Source organism: Lissotriton vulgaris, chromosome 7 (genome assembly GCF_964263255.1).
Source record: "Lissotriton vulgaris chromosome 7, aLisVul1.2, whole genome shotgun sequence".
Classification (NCBI taxonomy): domain Eukaryota; kingdom Metazoa; phylum Chordata; class Amphibia; order Caudata; family Salamandridae; genus Lissotriton; species Lissotriton vulgaris.
This window is the reverse complement of record NC_141695.1, coordinates 592,877,720-592,904,514: the sequence shown is the minus strand read 5'-3', so window position 1 is coordinate 592,904,514 and position 26,795 is coordinate 592,877,720. Positions and strand designations below refer to the sequence as shown.

Here is a 26,795-nt window from a genome sequence, read left to right as displayed (position 1 = left end):
CATTACCATCCAGGTTAGTTCACCGGCTACTTTACCATTAGGGTATTAGCTTCTCTAGTTAAGCTCCCGTCCCATACGCTGCATCGCGGTAACACTTTTACTTTACCTTTTTATCCACAGAGCCACGTAAAACCGGAAAACCACAGCACGTAAGAAATGGTTGATAATCTTTGATTTCCCACGGGTTTACGGGTTTCTTAAGGTGATCACACAAATTAGCACCCAGCCCCACCATTCAAAAGAACTCCCCCCCCACCCACTCCCTCCCCTTTTTAATTCACTGTATAGACTCCACCACAAACATCACATAACTGACAGGTTGTTCATTTTGCTTTTTGATTATAGTGTCCTTTCCCTGATGAAGGGGCAAACAATAGCCCCGAAATGCATTGGATGTATACAAGAGAAATGGGTATGCATGTGCTGAGGGGGATGATGAGAGGTGAGGAGAGGGAGATGAGATGGGGAGGGGGAAAGGATGAAGCTGTTTAGGGATGAGTATTCATGGGAAAGGAAGGTGGTCAGAGAGAAGGGTGATGTTAAAATGAACAGTGGTTTGGAAGGGATCAGGGAATTCGGGTGAATAGCCTGGATGAGGTTGGTAGAACAAAAGTTGCAGGCAGGGAGAGTGGTGGAGAAATAAAGAGAGGCTGGTGGGGCTGAAAGAGACTAGTGTGAAAGAGGAAGAGAACTTGAAACAGGCATGAACATGCCAGTCACAATTTGGGGGCAACAGTTCAGATCTTAAACACTCGCATGAGCGGTACATTTCCTTTTTGTTTCGCTCAAAATCCACTCTGAGATGGGTGAGGTGTCGAGAGAAGGGTGAGGTGGGGAGAGAAGGGTGAGGGGAGAGAGGACGTTGATGCACAGTGAAAGGATGGCAAGATGGAGAAAGAGAGGGAGATGAGGTGGACAGAGAAGGGTGAGGTGGAAAGAGATGGTGAGGCAGAGAAAAGAGGCCACTGCATGGAGAAAGAAGGGTGAGGTGGAGAGAAAGAGGGTGAGGCAGAGAAAGAGGAGGGTGAGACGTAAAGAGAAGAGGGTGAGCTGGGAGGAAGCAGAGGGTGAGGTGGGCAGGAGAGCAGTGAAAGAGAGCGTGAAGCGCGAGGCGGAGAGTAATCGTGAGTGAGGTGGAGAAAGCAGTAGACATAAAGCACATATGTACAAACCTCCAGAAATGAAGAGTAAAACTAGTAGGCACAACCTGGACAGTAGGTAGATTATGTGCTCCATCACCCTTACAAGACTATCCTACAAATCCAGGCCCAGCTCTCAGACACCTAGGAGATGCAGGGCAACCCCAATCTTTTACATAGCCCATCTATGTCTTTTCATGGCCCTCCCTGATCCCGAATCCTGGAGCCAGGCCTGTGCCTTTGTGAGAACAGAGTCTCAAAGAATTTAATCTAGGTTGGAGGAGTGTGGAATAGTGACTTATGTTTTATAGTGCCATGAGGTCCTAGCCTTAAGCAGAAAATCCTGTGAATATGTAAGCCATTGTCGTAAAATTATTTCGGAAACTGTGTAAGATAGGCTGTTAATATGATTTAGTATTTAAGACAAAGCAAGTGCTTTCAAAAGATTACATTCGAGTAATAGGAACTTTGTGGAACCTTTTTTAAAGTCTGTTAAAAGGATGCTTTCTAAAACTCAACCCGATTGCATTACCTTTCACTAAGAGTGATTTCTTTGTCAACACAAAGCTTCAAGTGACCCCATAATTTAAAGCCTATACTTGCTCTCAACCAGCCTTCACATTTGGTGATTTGCCATTGCACACATTTACATTTCTTTTAGGTAGCAGGAAACCTGGTGAGAAAGCCAGTTTCTCATCTGGCTCTCTGTCTCTCTGTCAGCTACACTTTAGATCCCCCGTCTTTCATTTTCACCCACAGGCACCTCAAGGTCTCCATTAACCGCTCAGGAATGATTGTTTTTTTTTTTTTAAAGCGTGTGAACTGTTTGTGTGAAATTAAAAAGTTTGGGTACATCTGTTCCCCCATCACCCTTCCCGCTTTGACCTCTGTTTACATGCATATGCCATTTCAGGTGAAGGGGGCGGGGTTGCAGGGAGGACTCCAGCAGGGTGGTATTCAGAGGCAGAGCCCCAATGTCTGAGTCCAGGGGCCTCAGAGTAATGACCCAGGAGGAAGTAGAAAGTAGCGATCATAGATAGCATGGAAGAGATGGCCTACCTGAGCTCTTTGAGGGTTCTTTTTTTCATTCACAAATGGGCAGTGACAGCTTCCTCAGAGAGATGCCCTCAGGAAGGTGGCTAGCTATGCAGGCTTATTTTTCAAAGGGCCATCACTATCATTAGTGCAGCAGGTGCAGTGGCACTGGGATAATGGTGTGAGGTACTACTGCACCCCATTTATAGCTGTTTTACTAGCAATAAACAGGGGTGGGTAGCCATTTCTTTAACACAAAGGGAAAGCCATTCTGCTTTGGGCATTAGGCCCAAACTTGAGCCATTTACCCACCCGTTTATCTCACCCTTCTACGATCCTTTCATCTTGTCTTCTATGCTCTTTAATGCTTGTAACTGATGTATCTTTGTAACAATGTGGAACCTCATGCAAAGCGCTCTGATACCTCCGGATCTAGCCAGAGCTAGATAGAACTCAAATAAATAAATGCAAAATATAATGATCTAGCGGAGTGGGCTGAGGAGACGCTATCATTGGTGCTGCAGGTGCAGTGACACTAGGGCCCAGGGGTGTCAGGGGCCAACTAAACCCCAATTAAGGCTGTTTTCCCATCCTTCCTTGCTTGCATTAGGCTCAGTGCACCTTTCCTCACCAGTGTTGATGGGAGTGACCTCACACAATGCTCAACAGCGCTCTGGAGGCTTTGGCTTTCTCTAACCTAGCTGTCGTAAGACAGCTGGGTTAGAGAGGTTTATAGTACGCATGTGTTGTTTGCTGTCGAAAGACGGCGGGCCAAAAAAGACATGCGCACTTTAAACTGAAAGTTCCCTGCTCTCTCTGCTGCTGCCAGTCAGCAGCAGCCCCACCCCTGTCCTGACTCTTCTTTCAGGCTGGGGTGACGAAAAAATTAAATGGTAATGAATTAACTTAATTACCATTTTATATTTTTCTCCGGGGGCATTTCAGTGGGGAGACACTCCTCCGCTCAATCGGAGGTGCCGCCCCTGGCTGCTGCATCAAATACTGTGTGCTCGTGGAGTGGCACAGCAGTGCTGGTGCAGCACATGATGCTTTTTGGTGCGTGCTGACTTTGCTCTTGAGCCCCAAAAACTCTTCACCCTAGACGTTTCACTTTTGTGTAGACCCATAGTGATTTATTAATTAGGTTGTTGACACTGGAATGTGTCAACTTTTGAGTAAGCTTGCCCTCACCTCGCACCAGGGTCGGCGCTAGGCATGGGCAGCTGCCCAGGGCCCCGTGCTTGCTCGCAGCCGTGGGGCCTCGCACCTTTACAGACTCCAGACTATTGAGGCCCAGGGGGCCCCCTAAGAGTTCATCGTTTTTCTTGGTTTGAACAATCTCCCCTGCAGGCCTGTTTCTGTGGGCCTAATGGCTGCATCTGCACGTTAATGACTACAATTAGACAGTTTATTGAAGTGGCCTTTCTGTGAAGGGTGCCCTGCCCCTGTATCAATGGATAGGAATTGGTTCTGTATTCTAAGAAATGACTGATCAATTTTATGTGATTTATCTGTGATTGTAATTTACAAATATTTGTATATGGTCATATGCAATATGATGCACTTTGCAAAGGCAAAAAACATGTAATAAAAAAAAGATATAAAAATGTGAACAAAACTTTTTTGATACAATGATTAAAATTAAACAAAATATAGATCATGCAAACATTTATTAGTACCTGACTTATTGTTCAGCGTCTAACTTGTGTGGTTAAAATTCTTGCACGTAACCCGGTGCGCCTTCTATTTTTTCTAAAAAGTTAACTGTTTACCATACAGAATCCTGAAAGTGAATTTTAGTAGAAGCCTCCTGGCACTCAGAAGGTGCCACTTTGTGTCACCTGAGTGGTGAAGCAGAGGGTGCAAATTGTAAATCCTGAACAGTCCGTCAAGTCCTCTCATGCAGTCTGTCCAACACCGGTAAAATGTAATACTACAGCAAGGTGTAGATACAGACGGAAAGAATAAGGGGTCAGACTCTACCTCTGACCGTCAGAGGGAGAGCTAAATCCACCGAACTACATGCGCTAGATGCAGGAGATGGGTCCTTTGATTGTAAAGGGTTGATTGCAAGTCTTAATTCCACAAAAAATACGAAATTCTCAAATCCTATGTAATGCGAAATTCACATAATTTGTTCAAAATATCGAATTATGTATTTGCGCACCTCACGCATTGTTCAGGAGTTATCAGCAGGAGACTGCTCCGTTCAGAAATTCCTGGCCGAGAGATATTTTCTGTTCAACCCAGTTTCCTGCCAGGATCTAGTGAGACTTCTTTAAGAGAGCTGCAGTCACTTAAAATAAGTCATACGATATATCAGCAAACCACATTTCCTTCGGAAAGAATAGTTTTGCAAAACGGCCATAGAATTATGCAAACAAATCTTATCTCTGCCTCCCAATTCGACCACGTTGTGTGATCCTAGGCAAATCACTGTATTTCTGTGTATCGCAGGTCACTTATTTGTCGCAGCAGGGAGAACCTAAAACATCTTGAGGGCAGAAATTTCTCTTTATAAAAACTTTTGCAACACTTTCTGGCAATACCCTTCTTCTGAGCTGCGACCTGGGGTACCCTTTGCTGTCTAGATACACACAGGGCTGCAGAACCGATGCCGAAACACGAAGCACATAAGAAGAAAATGCCCCTTTGTTCCCTAGCCATCCAGAGTACAGCGTGGAATAGACACTAAGCAGTTGCAGCAGGCTGCCTGATGAGGGCAGCAGAGATCTAGCAAGGAGCACTCATAAACCTCCTTAATGGATGTGCAGAGCTAAAGTCGGCCCCATGCAAGGCCTTTAATGGGTAAGGAAGGAGCGGGCGGCTGTTTACCTTGCGGGAGCGAGCAGCGGCAGGCGAAATGATTACAAACAGATGGCGCCACTGCTCGCTCCTGCAAAGGAAACGCCAAACGTGCACGCATTGCAATACAATGCAATGCAAAACGTGCACATGTTTAGGCAAAAGTGGTGATCGATTCCAAAAGGCCCCCTCCTAAGCAGCTCTTGTGCTCTGCGTAGGCGAGACCAAAAATGACAAAAAAATGAAGTAATACAATTTCAAAATATGCCAGATTATGGCGCATAATTTGCCTTTTCTTGCCACATAATTTACTCACCCTGCCACATAATTTAGCCCTCTCCTGCCGCATAATTCCAGTGGCCCTGATGTTGGGGTAATCCATGGCAGTGGTTTTGTTCCTGTTTATATTTCACATGCTTTACTTATTCTTACATTCCTCAAGTGTGCTAGCTATTTCCAGCATGTGTGTTAATGTTGTTACACATTTATCTTATACATCTAACAGCCATTGACAAAACCCAGTCGCGGCCAGCATGAATCGCGGGTCACATTTTTTTTTTTTAATTTAAATTATTTAAAAAAATGTAAACTTTCCTTAGCCGGCCCTTATCCAATCTGCTTAGGGGCCTCACATGTTCCTATTCTGCCCGGGTCCCCACATATTCTAGGACCGGCCCTGCCTCGCACAATGTACAGTGTATCTGGGCTGGCACAGGTGCACAATTACAAGCTCAGAGCAGCGCCCATCTTCCAGTAGGGCTGCCACCTTACCAAGAGAAAAAACGCTTACCATTCGGTGCTGTTTTAATAGTCTGCAAATGCGCGTTTGTGATACTAAATAGGATTGTGAACGAAATCGTATGTATTCCTCTGATATGTATATGTTTACGTCGTCTTCACTGCTTTATTTTGCTCGTGAGAAAATGTAACTCGTAGTCGTTGAATGCCACTCATAATTACACTGAAATTATGAAAATGTCACACAAAAGGAATCTGAAACCTTGGCAGCTATAGGCCGCTCTTGCCGGGGGAAAAACTACCAGAAGGTGGCCGCGCTCTCGAGCCTCGCGCAGATCCTGTCCTTGAGCCTCCCCCGTCTCTCTGGGCGATCGGATGATGGTTCTGGTGACAGGGCCTGTGCGCGAGGGCGGGCAGTGCTCGTTAAAGCGATCAGAGGGCGCTGAGGAGTCCTCATTTCAGTCATTAGTGTTGGGGGGCGGAGTGTCGCCGGTCTGAGCGGCCTGGGGCCCTCACTCGTTGTTTGTCGCATTGACTTTCTCCCGCCAACAGTTCATGTTCTCAGAGCACGCACGATGAGATGCCCCTTGCAGGGGTGGGCGTCAGATGCTGGTGAGGGAAGGGAGGCCTGTGCACGCGGCGGCCAGTCCAGCCCCTCTTTAAGTCAGTATCGCCGTGAGGCCTTCTGAGGGTGGGGTGTCCTTAGGAAGGACTCGGAGGGCCCCCTTGAGCGGCCACACAACCCTGGTTATCGGATTCTCGACTATCCTGACTGACGTCTTCAGTGTGAGGGTTCTAAATGACAGTCTGTCAAACACGTATCTAAGCTACACACTGCGCCACGAGTGAGTTCAATGCCACGGGCCAAAATGTGAGCCAGGAAAACGTGTGCCAATTCAAACAGGTTGGACAATAACATTCGGGTATAATTGAAGTACAGTGGCCCGTTCCCACCCCTGGCCCCTGGCACCACTGCACCAGCCTCACCGACGATAGCTACAAAGGGGACCCTTTCTCGCCCCTGGCCATTCCTAGGCGGCCTACCTCAGGAGAATATGTTATTGAAGGAGCGGGAGGGAGGCGAGGCCCAGAAAAGACTTGTTCTTGTTCAATAGTTTACTGTGTGCGATAACGACGTGTTTGCCCAAATGAATCCCTTTGGAGTCATGAACGCCATGCCTCAATATTTTAAAGCACATTTTCCGGTTCCAACTCCTGGCTTCTACTCATGAGACTTTATCTTGACACAGCCGAATGTTTCTCTTCTCCTTTTGGGATGGAAATCATCCCACGGGACGACGAGCGCGCGCTGTAGCAGTTTCTCGAGGTGCAAGGCCGAATGCGTTTGGCAAAGCACACAGGGCTGCAGCTGGACCCAGTTCCAAATGTGCCTCACGCTTCCCCAGTGAGGAAAGACGGCCACTGTCCCCTCCTGCAACCGGTGGTGGCTAAGACTGGGACATCTTCCAGGAGAGGACGAGGAATGCACTGTATAGGTTTTCAGGAAAGTCCTGGAAAATAATGTATTCAAAAAGTCTTAAAAGTGCAGAGAAAGTAAAGGAAAGCAGGATGGAGACATGTAAGGCCTCGAGTCAATGGTCGTTCTTGTTCTTTTCTGTTAGTAAACTCTGCTTTTTCTCTTGGTGTCTGTGTGTTGTTTCGCAGACATTCTAAATCTACCTCTATAACATAAAGAGGCACTGTAGATTATCTTTATGGACTACACATGACCTTTTAGCAGATGCACGTCCGTAGACCGGAAGGGTAATGTACCATACCACCTCTTTGTTTGTTGTAGTTTTATTGCAGCAATTCACATTTTTATCTACATCATATGAAATCCTTTCTTGAACCAACTCTGCAACTAACAGAAAACAAAACACTTTCTTTTCGGGAGGTGAATAGAGGGTGATGTGAGTCGTGTAGACGGGCGTGTGAAACAGGGCTGGTCGGCCGGACAGGCCTTTTATTCCACCGGGCATTTCCCCAGCGGGCTGAAGCCATTGGAGGCCGTTTTAGGAGCCCTGGGCCGCTGCTGGTGCCTCTGTGAGTTTTACCAGATCCACGTAATTAATCGCAGTAAGCACAGAGAGCATCAAGACAAAGAGAGGGAGAGATCAGAGAAAGCAGAGAAGAGATACGGAGAGAGAGAAAGAATGGATGGGTGAAAGGAAAGAGATAGAGCACAGGGGGGAAGGGAGTGGGGCTGGGGTGAGCATTGTTGCCACAGCTGCTTTTTGTTTCCCAGTCCGGCTCTTGTGTGAAAAGATGGAAAGAGCTTTTCTCACAACCTTTGCAAAGTTCTTCGTCGCATTTTACCAGTACACGACTGTGCAAATTGTGTTACCCATAAGCGTCATGGAAATTGTGACTTTTGCAATATTTTGTACCAAATGGTGGATTGTCAGAGGACACATTCTGCATTTATTTTCCATTATGCTTTGAACTTCTCTGCAAAATGTAAAGTTGCAGAAAAATACACATTTGCCATTGCTAATTGAAATCACCAATGAAAAATAACATTTTCCATATTGAAGGAGGGTGGGAGCACACTGACTCACATGATGCATTGGGTCAACTTGAGTGCTGGGGTGAAGCAGTGTGCTCCCACCCTCCTTATATTTCCCATACTGGCTTGTTTTGATTAGAGTGGAAATTATCTCACAATACACTGACAATCGTTTTACAATGTGCAGTAAAGCTTTGAAAATCTAAGCTAGGAATCTGAAAACTTTGCAAACGGGGAAAACCAGGAACTGCACAAGATTGCAGCAGTAGGTATACAGTGCAATTGGAGGGATTAAAGAGAGGGAATACCTCTAGGGGAAGGACCATGGAGGTGATGTGTGCTGCCGGACATCAGTATGAAGTAGTCTTCCTGGAATACCGCAGATGCGGTCTGTGTAGACTTTCATGGCTTAGTACTGCAGTATAGGGGTTTTTGGCTTCTTAGGAGTGAGGGATAGGTGGAGATGCATAGGTTGTGTGACAGAGGGAAGTTTGCTTACCAGTGGAGAAGAGGCTGCCCATTCCCACTAACCTGGACTAAGTCCTGGAATCCATCTAGTTAACGGGGCAGCCTCTGGAGGTGAACGTAGATGTTCTGAATGGCTGAAGGATCTGTAGGGCAGGTGTCGTTACTCTGCATTATATTGTTTGTCTTGCTTATATTTAATTTGTTTTATGGATCAGCTGGTGTACAATTGTAGTCTTTTTCTTTGTCCATGGAAGCTGTCAGAATAGCCTGTTTGCGTCCATGGATGGTGCCAACATCTAGTCCTACTTCTTTATCTGTGGTCTATCTCAGTATTTGTTTTTGAAAAACCTGTGACTCTAGTTGTAGGTAGTGGATGGTAGCTACAGCAATTGAGAAACTACTTCCATGTGGCTAAAAACACCCCTTCTCTTGCTTAGACTATGGTGTAGGGCCCATGGTTTAAGGGCAGCTAGGGTGTAGCATCCAGCACACCCCAATACTAATCTCTTCACACTGTCTGCTTAGCACCTTTGCTCAAGGGTTACTCTGGAATAGGGGCTTTAAGCTCATCATGCTCGGATTCTAGTGGTGTTACACAGAGTAAAGCTGCACAAAAAGGAGCCCTACTCTGGCCAGGCAGCAAGGTTGTCACCCCATCAAGGACATGAGGCTGATTTTCATGCAGTTGCTTTTTGCAGCAGTTTTGGTATTTTGTAAAGAATTTTAATGCCTCAACATTTGCATTCAATGTCTCCAGTAGATTTTGATGGGGCCATTGAAGTTGTTGATGTGAAGTGCATATTATACAATCATGTTCCCTATCCTGAGTGCCTGCCTGCGAATATCTGGTATTCTGGTTATTGATTTTGACCCTATGTAAATATTCACATATAAGCACTAACCCAGGTTCTAGCGATAACATCTAATTGCATGTTATGCATGTGCATGTGTAGCCTGCGTGGTGCATGCATTGCGTGTATGAGTGAACCAGAGTAATGGAGGCCTGTTGGTCCCATTTTAGAAATTTCGCGCCTGTCAACGTGGACAAGATGGAGGTGGGGTTATTTTCCCAGACAGCTGAAGTGTTTTGCCGACATTCCTTCGACCAGAAGGAGGCGATCTATACAGTTAGGACTCCTAACTTTAGGACTCCTAAATGCCTTCTGTGAATCCCAAAAGTCTTAAAGTTAGGATTTTTCTCAGTTTAGGAGTAGTAAAGTTAGGACTCCTAACTTTACTACTCCTAAACTGAGAAAAATCCTAACTTTAAGACTTTCGGTATTCACAGAAGCATTTAGGAGTCCTAAAGTTAGGAGTTCTAACTTTACTACTCCTAAACTGAGAAAAATCCTAACTTTAAGACTTTCAGTATTCACAGAAGGCATTTAGGAGCCCTAAAGTTAGGACTCCTAACTTCTGTGAATACCAGAATGTGTAAGTGCCTTCTGTGAATACCAAAATGGTAGTAAATTTAGGATTTTGTCTTAAGTTAGTTCTGTGAATCGGGCCCAATGAGTCCTGCGCCTTTGTATATTTCATGTTTCTTGTTTTGAGCAAGGGGGCATTACATGTCGCCTGATGGCATTAGTTCATGGGCATCAGTCAAGGTCTCTGCATGTTGACATGTGCCTTACTCTCACCTTTTAACTGAGAAGTGCATTGAACCTCACAAATAGACTTTTGATACAGGGAAAGAAAATTAATTTCCAGATGTAGTCTAGTCTCACTCTCTCTCCGTTTTATTCTTTTGCAGATTTCCCAGTGAGGCAATGTCTTAACTGTTGTTTGTAAGGCATGCAAAAGAATGACAAGATGAGCGATTTACTCTAACGATGAAAAATACTTGTCCAAGGCTGCTGCTTAGTATTCGAGGTTGTTTTGGTAACTGTTACAAATAGTTTTGGTTGGAAGAGATGCTATTGACTGATTGGCAGAATTGTGCTGAATAATGTGTGGCAGGTGGTTCAGCACATGAGAGGAGTGATATGAGTAGGGAGGGTGTTGGATCCCTGGGCCAGCGGTGATGCAGAATCCTCTCCCGTAAGGGATGTGTGCTTCCTGTGTTGACATTTTCTGTATTAATGTTGGCTGTGCCATACTGCTGTCGGTATACTGTGTGTAATTTCAACGAAGACCAGTTGAAAAAAAACAGTGACAAATACTGCACAAAGAGTGTTTGAATAGTGATAAATAGGTCATAGGCATCTATCTATAATCATGGTCCTGAAGAAAGACAATCAACCCCTTCGTTTGTGCGTTTAATAGTGACTGAAACATGTAGACATCTGGATGTGGAAGTGCAGTGTACACTCCAAAAAACCTCTAAAAGTGTTTTTAACCTTGCCATGGGTACTTATAAGGAATGAGAATTCATAGAGAATTTGAGTTACCTGCAGGAAATTTTAATACAGTTAACTTAAAAAATACAATCAAAGAGCTCCGCTGATAAGAACCATTGAAGCCCACCCTGGTGCATTAGGCACCATGAATGAGGACCCGAGGATCAGGCATGCTTGCCACCATTATACTTGGTGGGTGAGGGTCCTTTCAGAAAGGGACATAGCGCCACGCCTCAATGGGGCGCGGCATTAGGATCCGGTGGCCCGAGGGCTCGAGGGCCGGACCATCTCCATTCGCTCTGCGTTTCTCTGGCCAGAGGGGAAGGGGGCATGTTAGTTCTTGCAGGTCAGCTGGGGCTGCCTCCACCTATTAGATGGGGGGTTAAATCGGGGAGCGGCGCACGGTTTGCACATCACTTCCATTTCTGCCACCCAATAGCTGAGCTTATTTAGGGCACGCCTGCCCTGGCCACCTCCTTTTGCATTAGAGGCAGCGATGGCGGGAGCGAATTGAGTAGCGCACCCACTGGTCCCAATACTTTTTTACTGGCCATAATTTTTAATAGCCCCACTTTTTCATTTAGCATAAAATCGAACCTCCAAGATCGCTTTACAACAGCGAGGGGAATCCTTGAATGCATTTCCAAGGGCTGCAGTGAGGATGGAGACAGCAATCTGAACCCCAAAGAGGAATGTTCACACATCGGTGTAGGGCGTGGGGCTCCAATCCCTGGTCACACTCTACGAGCCCCGCAGACAGCCTGGTGTCGGAGGCGCGACCCCTGGGGTTGCCGTCCGGTATGGGGGGCTGGGGACCTTCCTTTAGGGATGCGGTTGGAGTACACCTGTGTGGTTCTCCTTGGGATGAAGGTTGAGTAGGCCTTAGTGTTGTAAGCGTTAGGATTGAAGGCTCCGTTACGATTGTGTGACTTCAATGATTTCAGCTGTCAGATCGTAAAAGTTTGCTACCCTATGTGCATACCATTTAAAATGTGTTTTTTCTCATTTCATTAGATGTGTACTACTATAAATGTTAAGAACATTATATGAATGTTATGAAGTCATGTTTGTGTTCTTGTGTAATAGACATGGCTGTTTTCCCAAAGCAGTTGGTATCTGTCATTGACTTATGGGGTTTGGGAGGGGGTCTGGGCGGGCTTGGGCGGCTCAGGGTCCTAAAGGTTTCTGTCCCCCACCACTAGGAATAAACAAGTGCTAGGAGGGCAGGGTTATACAAATTACGAGTTTACTCTTTTGGTTAGGTTCAAAATGGTTTATGGCATTTCTTCTTTGTCTATCCTATTTTACATGTACAGCTGCACTGCAAACCAAGGGGCATATTATTAAGAACGGCAATTAAATTATCGCCGCTTTAGGGGCAGGAAACTGCCGCTAAAGCGGCGATAATTGGCCTTGATAATATGCCCTTGTTAATTCCTATAGAAGCCCATGTTCTGGTGTTAACATGGGCTTCTTTTTAAAAAAAAAATATATATATATATTTTTGTTTATTCATTTTCAGAGAAACACAGTACATACATTTCGTTAAAAATTGTACATTTGTAGGGTATATGCAAACTGTATAGTATCAAAATATACATAAGATTATTAATCATTTACCAGGATCAGAATAACACCAACAGGTAACTGTCAGTACTTCCCAACAATTTCCTAATTAAGGGGCCGATTATGATCGCGGACGGACTTGAGTCCATCCGCGACCCCTGAGGAGGAGGGAACGTCCGCAGGGGCTGCGGCGTTCCCTCCGAGCAGATTAGGATGTGACCGCCAGGGTGGCGGTCACATTCTCTATCTTTAACATTGCGGCAGGTGGAGCTTCAAGCTGCACCCGCCGCAATGTTAAAAACGCATGCATCTCATTTGCATGCACAAAGCGGCAGGCACCGCGCAGTGCCTGCTGCTTTGTGCACGCAAATACAGGGGTACCATAGGTACCCCCCATGTGCACCCCCCACCCCCCCTCCACCCAGGGGACCCGCAACGGGCCCCCAAAGTGAAAGTCCGTATGCTTTTCCACGGCGGAAAAGCCGCAGCAGAAAAGCATGTCATTCCCACCATCCTAATATGGCTGGCGGTGTCTGATAGACACCGCCAGCCATGTTAGAGCTTTTCCGCCGCGGTCGGAAAGCGACCGCGGCGGAAAAGCTGCGGACGGAATTCCAGACCCACCAGCCATCCTAATATGGCGGTGGGTCTTTGGAGGCTCCGCAATCATAATCGTCCCCTTAGTGTGTGCATCAGCATGCTTACGTATGTAGCTGATGTCATTTAAACTGTGAGAACACAAAAGAGGGACAGGTTAGCACATCAACATGGGCTTCTATGGGAATTAACAAGGGCGTATTATCAAGGCCATTTTCGCCGTTTTATTGGCAGTTTACTGGCGATAAAACGACGATAATTTTAACACCGGTCCTTGATAATATGCCCCCTGATTCTCACATCTTATGATGCACTGTTTGGATGTCTGCCAGCACAAACACAAGCTGCATAATCAAACATCGACCTTCACTCTGTGTGTATCACAAAAACAGCTGCTCTTGCGGAGTAAAGTGTGTAACATTTCATCCATCTCCCTGAGGTCAGGCACAGTGTGTTACTGAGAGCTGAATCGTCCTACAACATTGTTACCCTGTGTTCAGTGGCACTACAAAAAGATAGTTTATTGCTGAATCCTTTATCCTTCTGGATATGGAACAAATCTGGTCAGTGCACATAAAGCGGAGGGCAGGATGATGCTGTCAGATGTTGGACCCAGAAGAACTAGATAGCTGGGGCCTTATTTATGAAGGCCTTGCGCCGCCGGTGCGCCACTTTTAAAATGGGAAAAAGTGACGCACCGGCGGCGCAAGGCCTTCATAAATAAGGCCCCTGGTTTTTAAAGCGATACATGGAAAGGACCATTTATATGCACGCAATGCAAACTACGTTTTGTTTTTGTAGAAAAAGTCAGTGTAAATAAATATATGTATAAATAACTTGTCAATGCCCCTGAAAGGTTAGCAGAGCTGTGGCAGAAAGTCACTAACAAGGCCAGTGTCTCTGAAAGGCCACACTGGACCATAGGCTTGTGTTTTGGGTCTCCTGAGAATACCTAAGCCTGGCTTCTGACCCTTGCCGCACTTCCACGTCATGAACTGCTCTCCCTCTCTCATCACTCAGGCGCCGAGTACAGCCTCCTGCCCAGGCCATGCCAGCTGCTGATATTCGTGAACCCTCGTGGAGGAAAGGGGGCTGCTCTCTCACTCTTCAAAGAGCACGTACTACCCATCCTGAGCAAAGCAGACATTGGCTTCAACCTGATTGTAACTGGTGAGTGTAAGCGCATACGGCAGGTAAGGCCATATGTAGTATGTGGGACCTTTAATGGGGGTCATTAGTGCAATGTGACGAAAGGATGACTGCTAATCCATATATATAGGCAAAGGGAAACAGCCTTAAAATGCTGGCTCAGCCACGTGTGCCGTTTCCACGTAATCTTACCTTAACCGCGCATATGGCTTAACAACGCATATGATTGGTTAAGGCCTTTTAAAATAATTTATTTGTTGTACATTAGAAATCTTTTATTCGGCTTGGTTTTTAACTTGTACAGTTTTTTACGATGTGCTATTTTATATATTTTGTAATGCTTTTATGATATTTGCATATCGAAATAAAGCTATCAACCGGTTAAGGCAATGCATGGTCTAGATGCCGAGTGGATGGGTGGGAGAGGAAGACAGGAAGAGAAAGGATAATCGGGATTCGGGAGAGGACGAGGTGAAGTAAGTGGGGCTGGGTAGTTTTTTGGGGTGGGGGTAGGTTTTAGGACTTAGGAGGGGGTCGGGGTTGTTTGTGGGCAGGGAGCAGTTTTAGTGCTCAGGGCAGGGGGGCTGGGTTGGGGTAATTAGCAGGTGTAGTGGACAGTTTTCAGGGCTTAGGGTGGGGAAGGCTGGGGTCGGATAGTTTTTGGGGCATGGGGTTAATTTTTAGGGCTCCGGGCAGTGGAAAAGGGTCAGTTTACAGGCCACGGGGTAGTTTTAGACCTTTGGGTGAGGGGGGCTGGGTTGGGGTACTTTAGGGATGAGGGGCCAGTTTTTAAGGCTTAGGGCGGAGGTCAGGGTGGTTTTTGGGGCACAAGTTTAATTTGTAGGGCTCAGGGCAGAGGAAAAAGGGACAGTGTACAGGGCAGGGGGATGATCTTTAACAAACATTTCCCTATACCCATCATGTCTTTACCACAAATTGCATGGTAAAGGTACGTGTGGTAAAGACATGCGTGGTAAAGATGCTCTCGTGGTAGAGACCGCATGTTACATGCATGCATGGTTCAGGCATGCGTTGTACCATCATATAACCGGTAGACAAGGCCATTGTGAGAGGTGATTGCATGTGTAATTTATTCAGGTTAGCCTTGTCAGATGTTTTGCAATGTTTGGGACCAAAAGCTAATGTAGGGCCCTCTGAATACTAGGTTAATTTTTGTGAAGTGTCATAAGCACCCATTTCCATTTGTTAAAAAAATATTGCTGTTTTGGAAAGAGAAAACATGGCATCTGGCACTATACAGTGACCCTTCCTGCACAAAATCAATCCTGCTTACATCGCAGGCACCCTTGCACCATGGTACAAGTGTGCCTGTGTTTGGCAGCACATTGTGCCCCAGCGCAGGGAAAAAAATGGATTGCGCTTTATAATGGTAAATATGGTGCATTATTGCCCTTTTTCATATCATGCAGCACTTCCCATATTTGTGACAATAGTAGATTTTGGGGCAGGATCCTTCTCCAACCTCGCTAAAGTACACTGCAGTGGGTGGGACGATACAACACTATGGTTCGTGATGGGTATTATTTGGGACTTTTATGGGAGCTCCTAAGACAGCCCTCCTGACCTTGTAATGTCACCGACCTATCATAAAACCATTCTATAACCCGCTTCCCAAGGAAAGAGACCGTCTTTGGTGGCAGCTGTCACTAGGAGGTGGTTGGAGGCAGCAACCTCATTTGACTCTGACACTTGGCCATCGTTTAGTGCCTGATTGCAGCTGTCACCAAGAGAGTACTGGCAGTAGCACTTTGATTTGACTCTGACACTTAGCCGTCATCTAGGGCCAGATGTGCTAGCATTAGTAATAGCTATGACCAATCAGCAATTTTTTTGCGAATCACTATTTGGTAATCGCTATTACAAATGTATGAATTTATATCTGGCCCTTATTTCCTAATTAGCGATTCATAGTGGATCACAAATAGACATACCTCATGAATATTAATGAGGTAGGTCACAATTTGTGACCCACTAGGAATCACTGCCACCACAGGAATGGTGGCCTCTTGGGATCAGCAGATCCTATGTTTGTGATTGCTTTTAAATAAAGCAATCTTTTTTAAATGCAGCCCGTTATCGTTAAAGGGATGTGTTTGAATAAAAAAATAAAAAAAAGTTTCATGTTTATGGACTGTGGGACCACTGCCTGCTCTTAAAAACAATATTTGCAGACATTCTCAAAGGAGAAGGCGTCTTAAGGGGACCCCATCCCATTTGCGAATAGGCTATCACCAACTTTAAGTTGATGGTAAATTACAAATGTTTGTGACCACATTTTGGTCACAAAATATTAGTACATACAATTCAGATTCCCTTTTTGGAAGGGATGCCCTTAACACACCTTTTCCAAATAGCAATTCTGTTTTTTGTCTCAAACCCAAACTGCAATTCGTCAGAATCGCAATTAGGCTTTTGTATGTTGAAAACTCTGTTTTGCGGACTCAAACAGCCAAATTCTGTGAATTGGGCTGTTCGTGAACTCAAAAAAACGTTCTACATCAGGCCCCCAGTTCCTGATGGCAGCTGACACCAGGAGGGATTGGAGGCAACAGTTTGACTTGTTTCCCACACTGTGCCATTGTGTATTTTTTACCCTTCTCTCTCCTCCTGCTTGCAGAAAGACCAAACCACGCACGGGAGCTAGCCAGGGAGAAGAACCTCGATCGCTTTGATGCCCTGGTGGTCATGTCGGGAGATGGTCTGATGTATGAGGTAAAGCATGGGTGTAAGGGAAGGGGCTGCTGAAGAACTCAAAACTATCTTTTAGTGAAACATTATCTCTTTCAGTGTGCTTGTGCATCACTCAAGTGATATGCAGTGCCCCTCGAGCAGTGGATTTGTACCTTTTTATGAATACATTGAAGAACTTATCCCTCACACTCACAGCCAGTGCTTAATATATATAATATGTATATATATATATATATATGTATATATATATGTGTAAATATATATGTGTGTGTGTGTGTGTGTGTGTGTGTGTGTGTGTGTGTGTGACATATATATATATTACTGGATAGCTATATCCATGACCATGTTTCCATTGAAAATAATTTTTTGAGGTTTGCTAATACGTTTGGCGCCATTTGACGAATCTTCACAATACTTAAAAAAAAAAGGCTTGTCGATCTCAGCTCCTTTCTGGAAAGGTTCGGGGTAATTCCTGAAGTGGGGTCCACGAAAAACTGGGTAGGGGTTCCCAAAACATATTTCCGCATTCATTTTTCCATCTGAAAATTAGACACAGCTACAGCCAAAATGGTTGAATAGAATTACACCATATTTGGAAGGAAGCTAGATCTTGGTCCAGAAAGCGAGCTTTTTGTGATTTGGTGTAAATCCATTCAGTAGTACTTTAGAAATTAGGGATCAAAAATGTTTGTATATCTGGATGGTTGGGTTTGATGGACTCTTGCATGAGTCCCTTTTACCAAGTTTCAAACAATTGAGTGTTCTGTTGGCCCAGGCGGCTTTTTTCCCTTTGGCCAATTTGCTCCAATGGAAGACATTTCCCCATATCGGCGAACATGAAGAAAAATGTTGCAGGCAACGATTACAGGACTCAGGGACTTGGTCCCCTGTTCTGCATTACATTTTTAAAACACCCATAACTGGGCAGGGTAGGGATACTCTGAGATATAAAAATATAAATAAATAAATATATGTATATATATATATATTTTTTTTAAATATATATATATATAAATCCAAGACCCCCGATCCCAGGACCTGGCCCACCCTGTAGTTCTGAATAAAATGGAAGCAGGCATTTTCTTTTAAAAGCCACGATCACACAGGAGCCCCGCTGGATTATATATATATATCCTTCTCACTTTGCTCGATACCGCTCACACAGCATCAACAGTCGAATCCAGACTGTCAGGAAAAACGAAAAAGGCAGACCCAAAGAGAATTCCAGTGCAGTGATTTAATCCAGTTTAAAGTTTACAACCCAGCAAGCCCGCATGACGCGTTTCGCCTCCAGCCGGAGGCTTGATCACATGATCTATATATATATATATGTCCAAGGCTTCCTTTCCCAGTTAGAAAAATATGAGGGGACGCAGCAGGGCTTCACGGGATTCTTCTATTGGTTTACGGCATGATGCGTTTCGGCGGTAGCCTCATCTGATGCCTCCGTTGTTGTACTCCCAAGAATGTCTTCTCTTGTTTTATTCGTTATGGCCCTCCTTTGAAGTAGTGAGGGGCTCACCTGCACCGCATCTCGTACCTGAGCGCTCCTCCCAGTTCATGGTTAAAGACTGCATGCTCCAGCATGCAGTTGGTTCTCAGCATGGAAGAGTGCTCACCACACAGCCGGAGTGTTTTCTATTCTCAAAGTGAGAGGCTGAGTTGGAGGGCGGTCGGCTTGGGATGGTAAAACTGTGTCGAGTAATTGTTGATTCCTGCCCCTGCACTTCCAGCCTCGCAGTTCCTCCGTTGGCTCGGCTTGGGGAGGGAATGGGATCCTTGGGGTTTTATTAGGCACAGTGAGGGATAAAACCCCAAGGATCCCATTCCCTGGGGCCAAATACCATTAGAAAATGGAACACGATGCATTCCCCCTCCCTGAGCCTACATAGGCCCCAGGAACACCATCCCCTGGGGCTGATCCAAAATTAAAAGGGAGGGGGGCACATGGCCCCACTCCCAAAGCCTTTAACGGCCAAGGGACCCCATCCTTTGGGGCTGGCTCAAACATTGTGTCCTGGGAAGCCTGCACCTGGGACAAAGTAGTTTCCTTGCCTGTAAGAGCACTAGCACCCCTGGCAATTTTGTCGGACCAGCCCGGGGGGGTGTGCAAGTGTAAAGCATAACTGCTGAATAAAACCGCCCGGCACTGCTGCTTTTGTTACTGGGGCTGTTATTACAGCCCCACTGCAATACCGGGCCCCAGTAACAAAACCAGCCCCTACTGCTCCAAAACCAAGTGCCTCCCTTCCAGCCTCCCAGGGAAATGCCCGATGACCGTCACGGCCAGTCTGGCCCTGGGCAAAGGAAGGAACAAACTCGACCACAGCCTAAAGAAAATAAAGCCAGCAAATAGAGAGCCAGAAAATGTGAGTTGTAAACCACAAAGCTAATGGTAAGCCACAGGCAGAATGCATTCCTAGTCCAACACTCTGAATGTCCCCAAGATGTCTCTAGCAAACCAGACAGTTGTGCTGTCTTGGAGGATGTAACTTTAAAAAAAGGGGTGAGGCAATGTGCCTCTCTGACTGCGCTTTCCAATGACTATGCAATGGTTGTGCATTCGTTTTCTGTGCAGCATCCCCCTGCAACTGTGCATGAAATGTGTACCACTGCCTGCTTATCTGCAGTGTGATTCTGTAGCGGATGGGTGTGAAGATATATAATTTACTGCTGTATAGTAATCCATGCTTCATTTCTGTGGACGCTAAGCAAAGCCTTTATAACCAGTATCAGTAATATCTAATTCTAATTTATTAGTGCTCAGTTGTCCATAGTATGACAGCCAACGTGCCCTTGGGGCTTCTTCTTAGTGCTGCATGATGTGGCAGTTGGGACCTCGCCGGATGGGGATGAGAACCATGAACACTACAGGCCTGCTTATGAGTTCCACAGTATTGTGAGGCGGTGAATATGCACATGAAAATATTGTTTCAGTGAAGTACACTACACCACTACCAAGCAATTACAAGTTATAACCAATAGAATGGGGAATTACCATGTGGGACGGCTTTACCAGTTGTAAAATCACACAATTTGTCATCCGTGGGTTTTTAACGCATATATTTACCACCTGCTGTGAGCCTCCAGTAAATGAATGAATGCTAAGACCCCTGGGTGGAGTGGGGATCGAAGGAGGCGACTGTGGGAAGTAGGGGAGGGTAGAGGAAGCAAAGTTTTGAGCCGGGGGTAGCATTACATGCTCTTCCCTGCCAGAAAGAATGAACGCGGAGAGAAGCTTGTCTGCTACTGCAGCCAAATCCTCTTGAGTAAATTTGGGTTCAGTGTTTCAACACCTGGGAAAACCAGGTGCGAAACACCGTCCCACTTCGAATCAGGCCGAGGGAAATTTCATATGCAAATTCTGCTTCGCTGGACTCATAATCAGGACCTAGGTGTGTATTTGCAATACCCCTGCACTCACAGAAGATGCTTGTGTCCTACACCTCATCAGTGAATCAAGGTAAGCAGGGCCCTCCCCAACAAATGGAGTGGAGTCGGACATTGATAATACGTTGGGTGGGTAATGTCACTTCGAAGCAGGTGCTTCTGCCTACAACTTTAACTGGACTTCGTTTTATAAACTTGGTTTACGTTTGATGCTTTGTACACCCACAATAGCATTCTGATTCATGTTTGAAGCTGGTTTTGCATGATTGACAGGCATATGTTAGACTTTGGAACACAACGCAGCTATACCCTGCAGCGTCAATTCTAAATCCCCGGGGCCTCATTTATGAAAAGTGACGCATCGCTGCGTGAAAACAGCGATGCGTCACTTTTCACTGCGCACTCCTTACGACATTCCTGATGCGTCATATTTAATGTATGACGCATCATGTCGCAAGGAGTTACAGATACGTCAGTATTTCTGACTTATCTGTAAGCGCAAAAGTGACACATTTCTGGAGTGTGTCACAAAAGTGACGCAACTCCAGCAATGGGTCCTTTCACATGGGGAAAGCCCCTTGTGAAAGGGCTTGCGTCAGTCTTACACCTGCTGTGAGGCAGGCGCAAGATTTTGACGCAACAGCGTCCTAAAAGTGACGCAGTGAAATCTCATAAATTTCACTGCGTCACTATTACGAGGCTTTTTGCGGTGGAACGCCCCCTCTGCATACATTATACCTGACGCAGGTATAATGTGGCGCAGGGGTTTAAAAAGTGACGCATCTACCTAGATGCGTGACTTTTTAAATATGGCACAACAAGGCGCATTTTTTACACCGCTGGTGCGTCACAAAAAGTGACGCACTGGCGGTGCAAAACTGACGCAAGGACTACATAAATAAGGCCCCAGGTATGTAGAAGATGCGATTTAACAACCTCAGCTGTTTTAGTTGAGCTGGTTGTTAGTACCTCTAAGGTCTAGTACTACGTATCCATTTGCTGATCTTTCTAAGAATTACTTTTCTTTTCCTTGCACTTTCTCCACATCTGCTCCCTCTTAGTCATCTTCTATTCCTTTTAAGAGGTACTTTCAATGGGACCACAGGTTTCAGAGTCTCACTTCTGCGTGAACTATGCCTAAGTACGCTTCAATCAATTCATTACAATATATATTCATAAATCCAATCCTAATTCTTGGGGGATGCACTTCACCCACTGAATGCCCACCCTCCTTTGGTCAGCAGCAGGAACATTAATACAAAGTGCGACCGGCAGTGTTTAGGAACCTGCTGTGCTTAGCCCTGTAAGGCAATCAGTGATGCCCAGGGCAAATGTCCTCCAATCCTTTCCCACAGCAATTTAAATACCTCCCACCAAAATCTTGCTGCCCCAGGGAACTGCCAGCGAGATGGATGAACCCGCCACCCTTTGCCAGTGCTGTATTAAACTCTGTGGAGGACCCTAGGCAGTAGAAATTCCGCTCCCCCCCCCTCCAAAAAAGGATTTAAGAAAGCTTGATTGTAATTTTCTTTCAAGATCAAATCAATATTATTTTGATTGGTTGTCATGGGGTCCCTAAAAGGAGGGGGGCCTATGGGCTCGTGCCTACTTTGCCTGTTTAGAAATCCAGGACTGCCCATTGTATTGAGTATGTGGCAGCTGTGTGCACTGGTGTCATGTAAGGCCATCAGCTTTGGGTGATGAGTTATCTGCAGGTGTTTGAAGTGCATCAGCTTATGCTGTTTGTTAAACAGAATATGATTACCTGACCCGCCTGCAAATGTCTGTCCCTGTGATGATGGTTAACTTTAATCCAATGTTGTGGATCCAGTTCTCATTTGCTTTAACTGTTTCAGTGAGGCGTGTTGTTGATTTACGCATACATAAATGCTACTCTCCACTTTAAGACTCCTTTCTTTGTACTAGGGACGGCCTCTTTTATCATTTCAAATGTGATTTTGTATATCTTTTCCACTGTTTTGTGTCCAGTCAGAATGGAGTCTTTGTGCTATTTATCACTTTACTATTGGCCATTACAGATTCTATTCTGTGAAACCCTTATGATGTGAATCATCAGGTAAGGAGGAATCTCAGAGCTGCTCTCCCTTCTTAATATGCCATTACATGTTGTGTTCCAATAAATCACATTCAACCCCCTTCTCCCCCTGGCTTTTTACAATATTTCCGATTTATGTGATGATCAGAATCCAGGATAGAGTTGGTCGCGAGAGGGTATCACACTACCAATCAGCAAGGCATTGAAAATATAGGAAAGCATTCACTTTTGAGAGCAGAAGTGTTTCTAACCTAGACCAATTTTACCTGCCCTACAGTCTTTAAAATGAAATATTTACTGTACATTTAACTAAAACTGTGTCTTCTGACACTAACCAAGCAATGTTTCATGAAAAGGTCACAATCAACAATTGTGGACCTCTTTTGTGTGCTGCCTGGGCCAATCCGACTCTGTGAATATATGTGTGTGTATATTTCTGAATGCATGGGTGTGAGTGAGGGTAAATGTGCACATGTGTGTCCCTCTCGCCCCCTTCCCTGTCCGAATTATCAGCCGCCACTGGATTTGCTCCAGATTTCAAACACTGTCATATCGTGTTTGAACTCTTAAAATCAGGAGGAATGATTGAACCTGGAAGGGTAGGGAGACCCTTTCATACCTGAAAGGATGAGGGGATACGCACTCCCTAGAATTAATCAAATAACTCCAATGGTATCTCCCTCCTACTGCGGTCGATTTGTAAGAGAAGGGAAAATGAGCGATGCTCCACCTCTCAAAGGTGGGAAAAAAGGGAAATATAACTTTTTTGATATAACTCTCACCCGGGAGGCTTCATCATCGGGTTCACCCTGGTGCCTAACATTGAGGGTGGGCTCGACCGTATTCCAGGGAGCTCTTTGGATATTTCTGTCTGGGGGGAGGGTGTAGGGGGCGAGCAGGTTTACAGAGAGCAGGGACCCTTGTTGATGGTTAGACCACCGCCCCTTGAAGGGTAGAATATACCCATAAGCAGGGTACCCCCGATAAGGCAAGTAAACATAGTTTTTGCAAACACAAATCATTTTGTCTGCATGCCACAGATTGTTCCATCCTATTCTCTCTGCTAATAAAGGGTTACCTTAGGGTAGGATGGGGAATATTACATATTTCTCTATCACCCCCCCCCCCCCCCCCCCAACACCCACCTAGACAGAACGCACCTGATGATGAAGCATGCCACTACTAGAGTGGTTGAGGGATACATAAAAAAATATATATTTTCATTTATTTTACTCCTTTTAGATGTTGAGTCTAGGCGTAGATCGGTTTCCGTTGCCTTGAAAATTGACTGTTCTAGGGGATGGGTATCATAGACGTTAATCGAGTGCTATACCTAGATATACAATTTGGGTACTACATGATGTCATTCTAGAAATGTGGCTATGCACTTGGCTGCGTTTTTGTTTGGTTATTCATTTGGAATGTCTTCCTGCATATGACTAAATGGGGACACACGTGCACCCCTCCCTTGAATATGTGTGGTATATTCTACGTATACTCACAGGCCAGCCATACAACATGACTCTTAGAAATTCTGTCTGTCACGTGTTACAGACCCAGACATTTCATTTGGTGCTTTGGCTTCTCGTGGTAAGTGCTGATTTACAACCCTTTTGCGCCACTTTTGCGTCACTTTTAACATGGGAAAAGTGATGCAAAAGTGGCTCAAGCGGCTTGTAAATCTGCCCCCCAGTGTGAACCAGGGGGCCTCTCTGGCCTGGATCCCACCACCCCCTCGCTTTCAAGCATCAACGACCATCCACGGGCTCACAGTGTGACTAGGGGTAATTCTATATTCGATTCTATACCGAGTGTGTTATCCTCACAGGCTGTACATTGAGTTTAATTTCCAACTTTCCTTCACCTATAGCGGGACTTCTCTTCCTCGGCGTGGGTCCCTTCGCTATAACTTAATTTGAGATCTTTTCAAATTACTTCTAATCGTCTTCTGTTGCTATTACGAGCACCTTTGCTAGGCATTGCCCACAGCGACCTCTTCAAATAAGAACCAGCCTGGCCCTATTGACGTTTTCCGACCCACTGCCAATTAATTTTCTTTTTCTGATCGTTTTCCTGTGTAAATATGCTGTATTTTGTTGTTTATTGCTTGGAAAAGACTCACCTAGCTCTTGGTGCTCCGCTACTATAGAAAGCTGTTCATCATTGTCTCTCCAAGTCCAAGCCTCCTCATGCCTGAGATACCGGTTTACTGCTGGCTAGACTATGATTTTCCACAAGGTTGGCTGGATAGAGTTATGATGTGTTTAGTTCATAAAGTTCTCAGAGATTCACTGGCTCGGGCCTCTGCTCTGGTTCCATTCTTGAGTGTGTTCCATTGTGGCACTTCTGAACTCCCCCTATCTTTTACCGGACACACAGTCACAAGCGGTACAAGAGACTGGAGCTGAATGACAGAGTAAATGTAAATGTCAAGGTATTTGTAGAGCGCACTGCCACCAAGCGGTTTCCTGGCGCTATTACTCATACCGTTGTGGAACCCTTCCTGGCTTTCCCTGTGATGTGTCCACTCCTGGGCACCCCCAGGGTGAAGCCAGGCATCCTAGCGCTGTTGGGGCCGGGGTGGAGGTTAAGCAAGCTATTGCCCAGAGTTGCAGCGTGGGGCCCATGATTAGAATAGGCACCAAGGCGAGAATTGTCAGGTCCGAGGAAATTGAGCCCAAGACCCGCCGAGGCGGGAATTGAACCCTGGTCCCGGGCCAGACCTCTGCATCAGGGTCTGCCGCTCTAACCATTGAGCCACACTCCTCCACACTCGCCCACAGTTCAGACCCACTGATATTGAAAAAATGATGTTCACTCGGCTGCCCCGCACTGGTGCAGAAGCGGGCTGCTAATGCATTCTGTCTGGGATGCGTTGCATGCATCCACCCATGCATTATGACGCATTTTCAGATTTAGTAACGCTAGAAAACCTGGGAATGCGTCAAAATACTACACCTTTCCTCAGTGAAGTTTAAGGAGGAGAAATATCTTTTTTTCTCCTCCCTACTTCCTGTTTCTATGTCTGATGCTCTCTGAATCACACATAAAAAGAGTAAATTGCATTACAAGATGGCCCTTCAGTCTGGGCGCCGGACACACCCTTTGGGGTGGATAGATGTTACAAAAACCTGGCTCTGACAGGTCTCCTCTTGTAGAAGGGTTGATGCCTGCCACCGAAAGACAATAGGGCCACACCAGCACTTCCTTTCAAAAACCGCCTCCTGCATATTAATTGGAATTCAGACCTTTTTGGAGTTTTGCTTTTCTAGTGAAAATAGAGTAAAGTATGTGTATAATGTATACAACTTGAAAGCCTAATGAATTAAGAAATAAAGGAGCAAAAGACGAACAGAAACCAAGGAAAGAAACATGAACGAGAGGCAGAAAGTATTAGGAAGCAAATGTGTAGGAGCAGGATGCAAGAGATGCAGAATGAAGCTTATGGGAATGCATGTCAGGCCCCCCCAGGGTACTAGTCACAAGGACATCAGAGCCAGGGAGGTGGAAGCAGAGCCGCCGTTCGTGAACCGCTGGAACCAGAAGAAGCACAACTGTGAAAACAAAGACTTGTAACCATCTCTGGGTTTTAACAAGGGTTTAGAGACACAAACCCAACGTCTAAGCCATGGAACACCAATTGCTGTAGCCTGAGCTCATTAACCCTAACCTACGTTTGACGCTACACATGCAAGGGCCATTCTTCTAGCCACTCAGTGAGAAACAGGAGGCTCGTTCATCACGCGAGTCTAAGGGTGTGTAATGTGGTTCCGACTAATCCTGGCTTTGTGAGGAACTGGCATCCATGCCTCGGCATCTGGTGTTCTCCTTCACCCACAAGTGGTGCACCTGGGAAGGAATGGCGAAGTTTGGCCAAGGAGATATGGATACATTAAGTTCTGCAGGAAGCCATTGGGCACGTCACATAAAAACAGGTTGGGGGAGGGAGTGGTACAAAGGCCATTAAATATGTGTATGGGCTGGTAGTACGCAGGAAAGACTGATTCCCATCCACTTGCACCTTGGCAGCCAGCACCAACACAGTGCCATCTGGTGGCTGGTGCATGGGTCCATGATGTGCATAGAGAGGACCCTACCTGTGGTACCAGGAAACGTGGGTCAATCTCATTATGCCATCATGTCATGCACTGTATTTTCCAAAGAAAACACATCGCATAAAGACTACCTAAGAGACTATTTTCAGGTGATCCTTCTGTGCACCAGTGATTTTTGATATATAAAGATGTGTGGGATCCCAGAGAAGCTACCATGCTTCCTATTTAGCTGTACTT

The 26,795-nt window shown here is 45.6% G+C and overlaps 1 protein-coding gene across 1 annotated transcript in view; it reads left to right on the top strand.

Moving 5' to 3' along the window:
• The window catches only part of SPHK1 (sphingosine kinase 1), a 102,372-nt gene that overhangs the window by 43,332 nt on the left and 32,245 nt on the right, over nucleotides 1-26,795 (top strand). The window contains exons 2-3 of the mRNA XM_086930689.1: nucleotides 14,217-14,366; nucleotides 16,984-17,078. Of these exons, the coding sequence (XP_086786815.1) occupies nucleotides 14,217-14,366; nucleotides 16,984-17,078 (245 nt within the window). The remainder of the gene's footprint in view (nucleotides 1-14,216; nucleotides 14,367-16,983; nucleotides 17,079-26,795) is intronic.